Below are 12,971 nucleotides of genomic sequence, written 5' to 3'. Positions count from 1 at the left end.
ACTTCTGTTCAAAGTTAATATACAAAGTTAGCAGTAATCATCCTTGCTTTCTGAAAATAATCTTAGGACTGATCAGTTCCCATCAATGGCTAACAACTTGCAGCTATAAAGAACCACTTTCAGTTTTGATTTTACTCATGGTGCATGTTACAACAGAACTCATGCTTGCTTTCTCTTAAGTATCATGAATTCCTGCCCCAACTTATCATTTAGGACACTAGTCTAAATGTTTTTCTTCTTCAACTTTAAGTAATATTTATCTCCTTTTGAAACGAGTGCTTCCTCCATTCCCTCACAGTAAACAAGCACTGTTATAAGCTAGTAAGAGGATCAAGCGCATTTCCTTGAAAGACTGATTCCTAATAGCAACAGTGAATGCACACACTTCATCTTTTACTTTGCTGAGACAGATTTTTTTCCCTTTTCTCCTCTATTTTCATTAAACCTTTTGGATTGTTATATTTAAAATTTGTTTCCTTTTATCCTGCTGAATATCCTTCCTGATGCAGAAGCGATCAAAACCAAAGCTCTATACTGAAAAATATTGCAATTACACAGGTTCCAAACCCTTAGAAAACTCGACTAAAAATGAACTATTATTCCTGTTTTTTTTTCCAGAAGCTCATTATCTTCCCATTGGAAAATGCCTTGGGACATTAATTACTGCTTTCTAATACAAGAAGAATTCTCAAGTTAAAGCAGCTATTGCTAACTGGTGAAAGTTTCATAAATAAAATGGTGAAAAAGTATGCTAAAAATTGTAACAAAAAATATGCCAAATTAATCAGCCTTCATTAGTACAGAGATTTTAATGCAAGCTATAAGAACATATGACAAAACGTGATTATAAGACATTGCAATCTGTATAACTGCAGTTATAAGCTGTATAACAAGAATGAACATACTAAAACAAAGTAACTTTCAAATAATGGTAATAATCAACTAATTACTTTATTATCACTGATAACATAACTCTATGAAATACCAAGCACCTTGGTAGCACATGAAAGGGGCGTAAGACTCAGTCACAAAATCTAGCTTTCAGGAGTTACCATATTGACAATACTATATTGAGCATTTTCAACACATTACTCTGTTAACACAGCATCGTAGCCATCATAAAGCACAAAGCTCTTACATTTTCCTCCTCAGTTTCTTGTACAAAGAAAGCTTCTCCATTGTCACCCAGTTTCATATGAAGATCAACAGCATCACCATTAATTTCTATATCGATCTGTGGAAAGAGACGATTTAACATGAATAATTCATCACAGGGGAAAGCACTGACCTTGAGTCTTGCTCATCTCTGATAATAAACTTTGTTCCATTGCATAATCATCACTCTCTTCCTCCTCTGCTTTCTGAAAGAAGTTTGTTATAATGGTCTTCATTTTGTTAACTGAAAATACATCAGGCTATTAGTAGAGATCCTATAACCTACAAGAAAAACTGAAAACATCTGATGACTAAACCTTGCTCACCTGATTTAGAGAGCTGGGAGCATAAATAAGCACTGATCTAGTCTTTCTTTCCTGAAAGAATGCTGAACAACTGAGTCTATTCACACTCACATACCTAAAGCTCAAACTGAATTGGGGCCTAGTACAAACCAGTCACAAAGACCAGAAGATCAAGATGGAAAACTGGAAGCCTCCTGAAGGCAGTATTTTTTCTGAGAAGTAACCTTAACCCCATGCTTCCAACGGGTCAGATTTCCCACAATTCTTTCTGCAACTCAGATAACTGTTGTTTCAGATTTTCCTTCTCATGAGTTTATGGGAATATGACATGGTACCACAACTCTTCTGCAACCATAGTGCTTTTGCAAGAGGGAAAATGTTTTTAGACTCATTACAAGGTACTTTATGGCATTTATCAAGCTCAGTTTCAAATAACTCCTGCTGTATGTGTATCTCACTTGCTCTACAGACATTAGGCATTTAAAGTACAGCTGTATCACCACTCTTATACCTTGCTGAAAAAGCGTTCATGATGTAATTTGTTGCAGAACTGTTAAGGAAAAAAATAAAACCAGCTTTTTTCAGCAGTGTGCTCATTAAGAAAACACTAGCAAAACACTAGCAAGTGGGAAATCAAAACAAAACAAAAAGAGAAACAGGAGAACTGCTGATAGCCTGTGTTATGATAAATGCAAAACCTTAATGCGTGTAACTGAGTATGACCATACCATTAACAAAAAACTTCCCAAAACATAATTGCTCTTTTAGCAGCACTTCTTTCTCTTTTCACAAGAGAAATATAAAGATAAGGGTAGTTTCCTGCAGTGACATTTCACTTCTTAGAATAGCTGTATATAGTCCTGAAGTTTTATGATCTGTTTAAATCAATCCACTCTTCAGTAACACACCCACGGGCAATGTTGTCATACACAGTACTCCCTACTGGGAGTACTTACCATTCTTCCAAGGATGTAAACTCCCCCCCACAATAGATTCATTTTAAATCAAATTAACAACCCAATCCAGCTCACTCCCTAAGTACATGATTACTAAAGCCTAGGCAAGGGGATGGCAGCACCACAGTCTCAGACCGGCCGGACAGGGAATCGTACTGGGTGCAACTCTTTTTAATAAGCCCACCAACGAACAAAGTTTAATCCCCAATTTTCATTTCCTTGTAGATACTAACAATTGCATTTTCTACTGCATATCAGCATTAAACAAAGATAATCATAGAATGGCTTGGGCTGGAAGAGACCTCAAAAGATGAGTTAGAAAAGAAGGAAAATTACTAAAGAAAGTTAGTTCCAACAACCCTGCCGTGGGCAGGAACACCTCCCACTAGATCAGGTTGCCCAAAGCCCCATCCAGCCTGGCCTTGAACACCTCCAGGGATGGGGCATCCACAGCTTCTCTGGTCAGCCTGTGCCAGTGCCTCACCACCCTCACAGTGAAGAATTTCCTCCTAATATCTAATCTAAATCTCCCCTCTTTTAGTTTAAGACCATTCCCTCTTGTCCTGTCATTGTCTGCCTGAGCAAAAAGTCACTCTCCACCTTTTTTTATAAGCCCCCTTTAAGCATAGAAAAGCTGCAATGAGGTCTCCCCAGAGCCTTCTCTTTTCCAGGCTGATCAACTGCAACCCTCTCAGCCTTCCTTCATAGGAGAGGTGCTCCGGCCCTCTGACCATCTTCGTGGCCCTCCTCTGGACCCGCTCTAACAGGCTCTCAGCCTTCTTGTGCTGGGGGCCCCAGACCTGGATGCAGGGCTCCCAAGCGGGGCCTCACAAGGGCAGAGCAGAGGGGGATAATCACCTCCCTCCACCTGCTGGCCATACCTGTATCGATGCAGCCCTGGTAGTATTTATGACAGGTCACCAACCCTTAAGATATACTATATTTATCCCCCAGACATTCCAAAAATAGTTGCTTTCAGCATCAGGGATGCATTAAATGCATTAAGCATTTATTTCCCAGCATACTTGAATAGATAAATAAATAACCATGTAAATATTTTAAGACTGTGAAGTGTCTGTGCCTGTAGTATTATTCTTTATTTGATAACTTCAAGAGCTGTCAAAACTTTTTTAAAACAGCATTTTTTCTTGCAGAATCCTTAGACTACCACAGAAAGTCCTGTTTTGTATTCCAAAATTATCGCTCTGTTACAAGAAACTGCTCTATACTTAATGAAGCTGCTAACTGGATATGTGGGGGACTGGGAAAGGAAGAAAGAGGGGGGAAAAAAGGGAATGCATTGGTATTCAAAGCTTTGTTTTGGCCCACTTTCTGAACTTACCACTTTTTCTTTAGAGCGCAAGACACCAAGCTTCCCAAAGCGGACATGAAAAGGAGAGCACTGGTATGTGCCATCCTGCTGCCGGACGACAATGACATCAATGCATCCTGAAAGGGTAGCCTGATTAATGCCTTTGTACAGTTCCTTCACAGTAACCAGGACTTGTCCCGCAAGTTGTCCTACGTAGTTCATAGTCTGAGACTAAGGAAGAGAAGAAAAAGAGTAATTAAATAAAGTAAAAAGAAGTTTTTTTAAAAGTTAAGTTCTTTTAAAAATCAAAATACATATGCTATATCATTTATCAATTACTCTGCTTAATGTAACAAGCATTACAAAAATGCCTCAAAGAGTCAACAGAATTTTGAGCCAATTCTCACCAGTCTCCAGACCATTCTTAATACTTCATGATTAACTTGAGCATACGATTATTTAGTATTTTAAGGTAAATCTTGATTTATGTCATTTTAAAACCTGAAAGGCCTAGATTCAAGTGATGCTTAAATACTCAGGTAAGCTCAACAGAGAAATTTGTTCTCCGAAGATTGCCTATATAATACAACTGATCCTCTACTGAAAATAGAGATAACTATACGTAAGGATGCAGAAAACCTTAAGCATCAGGGTAAGTTATATAGAATCTACGACACGCAACTCTTCCTTTACAGTGCTGTATTTTAAAATTGGCTAAGTCACCTCAAATTATCAAAAGATTTACTGGAAGATGTAAGCTCCCCAGAGGAGTTTGGGAAAAACAAATGGGAAAGAAATCCTTTTTTTTTTTTTTCTTAAATAAGGGAAGCACAACACCAGTGAATTTATTCTGTCACGACACAAGTGCTAAAAACTCTTGCAACATAAAGTTATGGGCTTGTAAAATCTTTTTTTGAAAAGCACTGCCATTGTCGTGTCCTGAGCACTTCTCTCATCTACGAGAACTAGAGGACAACCTACCAGGTAACAATCATTATTTCCACAGAAATTATATCCAAAGAGTAAAGACTAAATACATTTTCATATGCAAAAGCAAGTCCTAACCAAGTTTACGCAGTCATGCAACAACTTATTTTAAGTGTAAAGACCTATCTTAGTAGCTACAGAGGTTTCACCAAGTTTCAGTCAAGAGAAAACAAGTCTCTCACAGTTTTTGCAGTTGTTTACACTCCTGACATCAGGAAACTGAAAAGAACAATTTTAGTGTAGGTTAAGAAACCCTTGCTAAATAAGAGTGAGGGAGCTTAGGACAGAATAAAAGGAAAAGAAGATGAACGTTAAGGTTATGCTCTAGTCAAACTGGAAAGAAATGCGAAATGCAAAGAAACAAAGAACACATACAATCACTTATCAGCTATTGCAATCCATTAAAATACTTAAGCAACCTTCTGAGTGACTAAGTCTTTCAGACTAAGAACACAACATGAACTATGAAGCAAAGTCCAAAGAACATCTCAGCTTTAATAGAAAGAGGAGGAAAAAAGCGTTCTAATGGAGAACTGAGTGCAACCTTTCCTTATTCTGCCCTCTCCTGTCTCCCACCCAAAAGATTGCTACAAACCCATTTCAAGCACATCCAAGAGAATGCACAACTCTGAAGTTGAAGACACTGTTGGGAGAACAAAGAGCCACTGCAACCAAGCAAAGCACACAAACACAACCTATAACTGGGCTTAAACTATAAAAATCTATTTGGGGATAATATTTGTTCAAAGAGATCCAAAAATAATTTGTCTATTTGCTTATCTGTTTAAATTAGCCTCCAAACAGGGTTTCAAATTCTATTCAAGATGACGTTTAAGATTTTCCTTAATGCCTCTAACCAAAACTCTATTACACTACAAGAGTTTTTCCTCCTGATACTGCTTTCCTTGGCTGGGTAATTCATCAAGTATTTCCATTCTGAGCCTTCAAAGCCTGCTTTAGAGTCACACAGGGTGCACTGCATTCATTCAAAAGGAACTGATTCTGTAGACATCTAACAGGACCAATATAACTATAAACGTGCACGAAATCTCAAACTACTTTCAGAGAGAGCACAGCTGTTTAAGTATTTTTCCCCTTTCTGGGCTTTTCAAGTCCAACATATGCACGATAGCTAATCGTATTTAGATTTAGAATTACAAAACAAACACCATTCCTCTCCAGAAAACTTAGAAGGATAGCAAAGCTAACAAGCAAAGATAGAGGCTTGACAATCTAGATTGAAAATTGTTTTGGCATTAGCCACAGGATTACCACGCTAGGTAACATGCTAGAGAATTTTCTCCCATAGCTTTTGCACAACGTGGCTGACAAAGATGAGAAGAGACTGTCATTGAGCGACTAATGAAATTAGCAGAACGGCCTCCTTATTAACATTAGCAATTAATAAAAATTAGTTTCACCTCCAATTAGTTTCACGTGCAACTGTAAAATTGCTTGCTAACAAAATAGCAGCTCACTTGCAAGACTGGGAGGCCGTGCTTCAACCCTTCCTCACCAGCCCCTCTCAGTGAGCTGCCTGCAGCTTGCAAGCACACCCAGTTTTCGTCTGGGTGCTTCAGTCAGGAAGTTTGATCAGCTCACAAGAACGTGACAAACACCAGAGCGCTACAAGAAAAGGCTGCAGCAGGGAACTGAACATCTTCCTTTTGACAGGGGAGATATTTGCTGCATCCCATGGAGCTGCAACCCAAAAAAGAAAGGCTGCAATATTTTTATTTTTTATTCTTTAAGCAATTAATCCTGCCCTATGCTGACAGTCAACCCTTACTTAAGCTACAGGGGAAATTTTCTGACAGATGTTGTCATTCACATCTAGACTTTGGCCACTTCCAAGGGGACTCTGGTACTGCTTACACAGAAAAGTGATTTCATGATGCCAAGATGACTGAATTTGTCAGATGTTTGACACGATCAGGAATAGCCATCCTTTACAGAGCATCCATTCCATATATTTCATTTCAACAAACAGGACCTGAGAAGTAGGCCTAAGTGAGGAATTCTCTATTATTTACGTACTGGCTATATAAAAGCTCAGAATTTCCAGCTGTTAAGGACTGAGCTGAGATGGTAGATATTCTAGTTGTCCTCACAGACATGTAACCAATCTTGCCTAACCACAGAAAACCACCCCTAAAGCCCCTAAGACTAGAACCATGCACCTAGTGCGCACACGCTTACTTTCCTGCAAGGAAGGTTACCTCTTCTACACATCTCACTTATAGCTCTGTAGCTGACAGCACGACTTTTTGGATTGCACAAACAGAATAACCCCTCATGTATGAAAAAAATATGAACTTTTGAACCTAATGAGTATCAAAAATGTTTACAAAGACGCTTTTTATGGTCCAAGTCTTAACCATAGAAAGGGTCAAACTGGAAGGGACCTAAAGACCACCCAGAAAAAGAGTCCAGATATGTGCTGCATACCTCAGAAGCAGTGGCACTTCGGGATAGTGGGATAGAAGTCATCCAAGAGATACCTAGAAAAACACTTTTTGTAAAATAAGTATTACAAAGCATCTTCCAGGGATAAGCCACTTGCTACACCTACAGTAACAACTTCCTCACCACAGAGCACTTATTATTGAAAGACATCAGCTGCAAAAAGCAGAGCCATGAAGGAAAAAAACCACCACACATCTGTATCAGAACTTAAAAGACTAATCTACCTTTATTGTTACATATTTTTAAAAGGAAAAAAGGCAAGAAGAAAAGATGATCATAGTTTACAAGTTCAGCTTTTAACATAACAGTTCACCCTGCAAGATAAACATGTTATTTAAGAAGGTTCAAACTAAAGCAAACGAGATTGATTAGAAACAATGTGACCACATACCTGAGGAACATGAGACGTTTCATTTATCTCAAATGCCAAGCTTACCCTGGCTAGATCTTTTTTTTTTCCCTTAGAATTTTATTGTACATTCATGGAAAATTTGTGGTGAGCAGCACTGAATCTGACTACAGATAGCAACAATGTAAAATGTCCCTGTGATAATTCTTGCAAATGTAATAGAAATACCTCAGATCACAGAATAGGAAGCAAGATAAAGAACTTCCTAGATAACATTCTTAGTTATGTCAAGCTTAGTAAACATTTTTCATGTGTCATTGCCCTGAAAGCAGCATGACTCCAAGAGCAATATACCTTCATAACCTGCTACAACAACCTAAAAACAATTTCCAGTTCTGCAATTCAAGACGTTTGATGGACAAGACAAGTTCAGAAAGGGCAATGCAGTAACACTTTGCAATCCTGTTTAGCTTTCAAATTTGTTTTGATATCCAGAGCATACATATTACCTGAGGCAGCCAAATTCCTGAACTCTGCACAAAAGATGAAGTTGTTACAGCTCACTACTACTCATTCTTCTAGGATAGCAAATTGAAAAGCCTACCAACATCTAAGATCTCGCAGCAGAACTTTTTTTTTTTTTTTTTTTTGACTCTGGGGCTCCAGAGAGATTGATTTTTGAATGTTTAAGCAATACTACCTAGCTTGCATGAACTCATACAGCTGAATATATTAATATTACTAAGTGAAATGAACTGTAAGTGGAATGGAGGAAAGGATCTGAAAGACACTGTCCTAAAAAGATTCTTTTCGCAGCAAGAAGCCTTTACACAGCAATAGGCAGAAACTGAAACCGTGTCTGGGGGGGAGGGTAAGAGAAAGGAAGACACACAAAAGTAAATGCAAAGGAAAATATCTGCCTCGGAAGTTCAAGAACTAAAAATAAAATTCGCCTACCCTCATCTATAAAATACTAAACTAACCCTGCATATGTTGGTTGAACTCCTCATGCTACAGGAATGAGGAATAAAATGGCTCTCAAAAATGATTAAACTGTACTACACCTCAGATTAAGAATTTAACATACGCTACGCAATAGATATCCAGATTTTAAGAACTTAAGAACCAGGAAATGGTTATATTTGTATAACCTGAGTGGGAGAATTATATCCATGTACCATTAACATGGATGTTATTTGGGCTGCTACAAAACCAACAAGTCTTCTTGAACAACTTATGTTGTTCAGGAATACCCATATACAAACACAATATAATCCAAAGACTGCCCACAAATGTGTGTTTCCCGTGCAGTTGGAATATTGCTTTAGCAAAGACAAACCATTTTTTGTTTGTTTGTTTTGGTGTTCTTAAAGGCACCACCTCTCATGCAGGCACACCGGGACTGAACACTACAAATGCCTGGTTCAACAGCAGAAAAAGAAGAGTGCAAGTTACTCAGAGACAGTTATCAGATTGCTCTAGAGAGAGACAGCTTTAGAGGGTATGAATTTTAACTATCAGAGCAAAAAAACAGTTAGTTAAATGTAGATCTTAGCCTATAAGAGAGTAGATACTCTTATATCCCATTTATTTTGAGCTGCAGCTAGAGGATTAAAAGATAGCAATGATGTAAACAGCAAAGAAGTTGCATGTATTTCAAGAGATTAGGTAGAAAAGCAAAATAAAAATCAAGCATAGCACTGGCTTCCCCCAGTTTATCTCACCTTGCCTATGCTTGCATGCATATATATTTACGAGGCAGGCGCTTTACCTAACCAGAGGAAAAACTTTGAGACCATACAAAACAACCACTGTAGCACAAGGTCTACTTGGCAAAAACAAGCAAACAACCAGACCAAACCCGACTTTCCTCCTAAAAGTAAGGTTTTAATTGTGGTTTAGGATTGTTCCTAGTACTACACAGAGCACTTACGGAACAAAAGTGGGGAAACCAAGCAAATCTGTTGATCACCTTAAGTCTTCCACACAGAAAGATATAAGCAGGTGATTTTGTAGCTAATTAAGCTATAGGAACCCATAATTAGCAATAAATGTCAAACTCACCAAGATTCCAGAAGGAACCCTTCCATGGGCAGCAGCAACACTTCTATTGAAGTTATCTTCAAAATCATACTTTTCTGAGAAATTCATCTCAGAAAATAGCAAACTAACTTTCCAAAGTACAAGTAAACGCAGAGTTCACAGCCATAGCAGAACGTTGGATCAGCATTTCTTCTCCTTCCATAGAGGGGTAGGAGAGCTATGCGAAACTTTTGGTCTCTTAGAGGAAAACGTTCAGTGTACTTTCCCACGCAAGACCAAGATTAAAAAGGAAGCACTTCTTTAAGAAACCTCACATAGAAACTCCCTCACCAATAGGCTTTGCTTGAAATGTCGCAGCCCCCTTGCACTCTTTGAGATAAGCACTAACACGGACAGACTTTGCCATATGTTTGCTCTGATAGGTACTGATCTTGCGTTACGTTTGGTCACATGGCTGTAGCTGAAGCTCCCATGAAAAGAAACAGGGATTTGGTTAATGATTCTTAAGCAAAGTCTGCATTGGGTCACTTGGAGACTTTTTGCCCACTGTTATGACTTTACCACCTGTGGCAGCATTCCAAGTTCGAGCCCAGGCTGCTGCACACGGTGTTCAAGAACACCAGTTGCCCCTCCAAGGGCGTGTTCCCCCCACTGATGGCTTCACCGGGCTGCCTGTTCAAGGTTATTGGACAAATATGATGACAGCTGGTATTTGTGGAATGTTTTCCCCCTTTGTGAAATAGCATTTTAATAGTAAATAGACAATTGACCTGGTATCAAGCTTATACCAAACCATACAAAAAAAAAGGTACATCAGAATAAACATTATTTCCTCCTGTGGAAACATTCCTACTTTATTGAAACAGAATTGTTAAAGCAGTGTAACTTGCATGCGCAGACAACACATTCAAGCTTGCTGTATACTCCATGACTAAGATTTTTTGTTCTGATAATTTTTTGTTCTTAGGAATTTTGAAGTGTCATTTCTTCTCTAAATCATACCCTGGCTAGGTGAGGAAGTGGAGAAGGACAAGGAAACAATTCTATCCCTGTGATCTGGGGATGGGAGACACATTCCTGGGGACCATTAATGTTCTTCTCCCACCCCTCAACCCCCATGTTGTTAATCTGTGCCTGCTACAGAAAAATGTGTAGGACTACTTGAATTGCAAGCTCAAAGACCATCTCAGATTCTACTACCAACTTCACTCTCTCCTCCTCTATGTTTTTTAAATTGATGTGTTAAACTCTGATACAGGGACAATGAATAACTATACTGGATGCAACCAAATCACTCCTGCGTTTCTAAAAGAATTCAGGAATTGCACCCAAGGCCAAAATTAAATCAGACTTGATGACATACTCGTGCATTGAGTGGTGGGATCGCTACAACTGCGGTAAGGTTGCAATAAGCTGCTCCCATCTCTGGGTCCTTTTCTATATACTGAATAAACTCACATTTAATGGGACTTCACAAGATAGATTACTGGTTTTGTTAGCAGATCTGACACGGGTTTTCAAAGGATATTAGGAATTACTAGGATACACTCAATTTTTATCTGCTTGTTCATCACTCCTTTATCACATGTGTTCCATTTAAATACGTTATGAAACAAGTTTATGAGCACAGCAAAAGCCAGCTTTCTAAGACAGTGCTTCTCTTCAAGCACTTTTGACTTTGGACACACAACAATCAAAGCTATTTTGTTATATCTGTTTTATTTTAGAACTGTTCAGTATTTCAGATTAGCATTAATTTTCTTCAGAGCTTTTAGAAGTGATTTAGAATACAGCTTTTCCAGAATGCAGATCACACTGCAGTCACTGCTTTATTTTTTTAAACGCAGGTAGCAAGGCAAGGCTTAGGTAATAAGCTCTGCGTGTTTAGGAAGCCTCTCTGTCTTTTATTTCACAATATTAATAAGTTAAATTAAATGTAATTCCCTCTGAGTAAGTTTGTTTTTAACTACAATGTTATTTACTTACAATTCATACAAGAAAATTAGCTTCAGTTTTAAAAAGCAAATGGACAAAATTTGGAAAGCATTAGAAGCAATATTTGTCAGCTTAAACCAGCTCTTTGCTATAGGGTTGATTTTGTTGTGGTTCAGCCTCAGAAAGCACATACGAGTTTTTTAATTAGACTCATGCCAGTGAATATTGCTGACAAAGATCAGTCAGCACACTGTATTTGTTTTCTTCCCTGCTCTTTGTGGATCTCCACGTCTTACCCCATTGCTCATTCATGCTTCCTGATGGAAATACAATTCCATTTTTAAATGGTACTTTTTTTGTAGTAACCGTCATAATACATTTGGCTCTATTAATTTAGTTTTAAAGCATCCCAGAGATGCAGGCTTATTTTTTTCAACTATGGAATGGAAAACTAAGTCCAGGAGATTAAGAATTAAAACCACAGATTTTATTTTTTTTAAAGTTAAAACTTTACTGTGCAGTTTCCCAGTGTTATTATTTACCTCAAAGAGGTATATTCAAAACATTTCTTCCACGTGCTGTATTGACATATCCCAGGTGATCATTGCAAAACAAACAAACAAGAATTCTGATTGCCACTGAAAATTACATCTCAGTGATTTGATTGCACTGAACAGGAACTGTAGAAGCAGCAAGGCCAGAACACAGCTCTAGGACTTTTCCCCAGCTCTCCTCAGTACATGTTGTTCTAAGGTCTTGAGAGAAGGAAGCAAGCAGAAATCCTGCTGGCAGGAGCTTCTACGAGAACACAATCACAAGTCACTCACGGATCTGGGGAAATTTGCTGAGACAAGCAATTGAGACAAATGTATCCTTCTCTAAGGAATCATTATACATACAGCAAGTACGGGACAACCTGTCTTTGTCCATGTTCCATGTCTCCATCCTGCCCCCAAATTCTTTTACTTACCATTAGCCAAGTCTTAAGCACCACCGCTCTTAGCCTCACACCTCATCCTGACATGGGAAAAGGTCCTTTCTCCCTAAGGCCCAACTCTGAATCCTGAATTCCAACCCACTTTATTTTCATGCACTGGTAATGTTTTGGCTATAGGGTGCAAACAAAGTGGAAGAGTTCCCAATTCTCTCGTAGATATTACGAAAATCAGACTGTGACTGAGAACGCTTTCCTGCGCCTGAGATCTCGACTGCGGCCCTGCACTGAAGCATTTGCTTACCAAACCTGGATATTAAGCTCTGCTCATTCCTGCTTGAGGTAAAATACATTCAGTGCAGCATCGTCGTTACTTTTAACTGCAAAAGTCTATCCATTCTCATTATGGACTTTTAAACCTAATATAAAGACTAATAACTGTGCCAAACGAAAATATATTTACACATGAATTACAGAAGACATACTGAACGAAGACCATCTGCCTTCAATCCCTTCTAAAAGAGATTTT

The 12,971-nt window shown here is 38.4% G+C and overlaps 1 protein-coding gene across 5 annotated transcripts in view; it reads right to left on the bottom strand.

Annotated features, from left to right (window-relative positions):
• LPIN2 (lipin 2) overlaps window positions 1-12,971 on the bottom strand; it is a 46,674-nt gene that overhangs the window by 27,786 nt on the left and 5,917 nt on the right. For 3 of the 5 annotated variants that reach the window (XM_040550135.1, XM_040550133.1, XM_040550134.1), the window contains exons 2-3: window positions 3,759-3,959; window positions 1,139-1,234 (exon numbers count right to left, since the gene is read on the bottom strand). In XM_040550135.1, coding sequence (XP_040406069.1) covers window positions 1,139-1,234; window positions 3,759-3,950 — 288 coding nt within the window. In that variant the 5' untranslated portion in view covers window positions 3,951-3,959. Of the gene's footprint in view, window positions 1-1,138; window positions 1,235-3,758; window positions 3,960-9,594; window positions 11,466-12,971 lie in introns of those variants that run through there. The other 2 variants (XM_040550131.1, XM_040550132.1) reach the window with 1 other exon arrangement.

Source organism: Cygnus olor, chromosome 2 (assembly GCF_009769625.2).
Source record: "Cygnus olor isolate bCygOlo1 chromosome 2, bCygOlo1.pri.v2, whole genome shotgun sequence".
NCBI classification, from domain to species: domain Eukaryota; kingdom Metazoa; phylum Chordata; class Aves; order Anseriformes; family Anatidae; genus Cygnus; species Cygnus olor.
The sequence above is the reverse complement of the archived record's forward strand: the minus strand, read 5'-3'. Positions and strand labels throughout refer to the sequence as shown.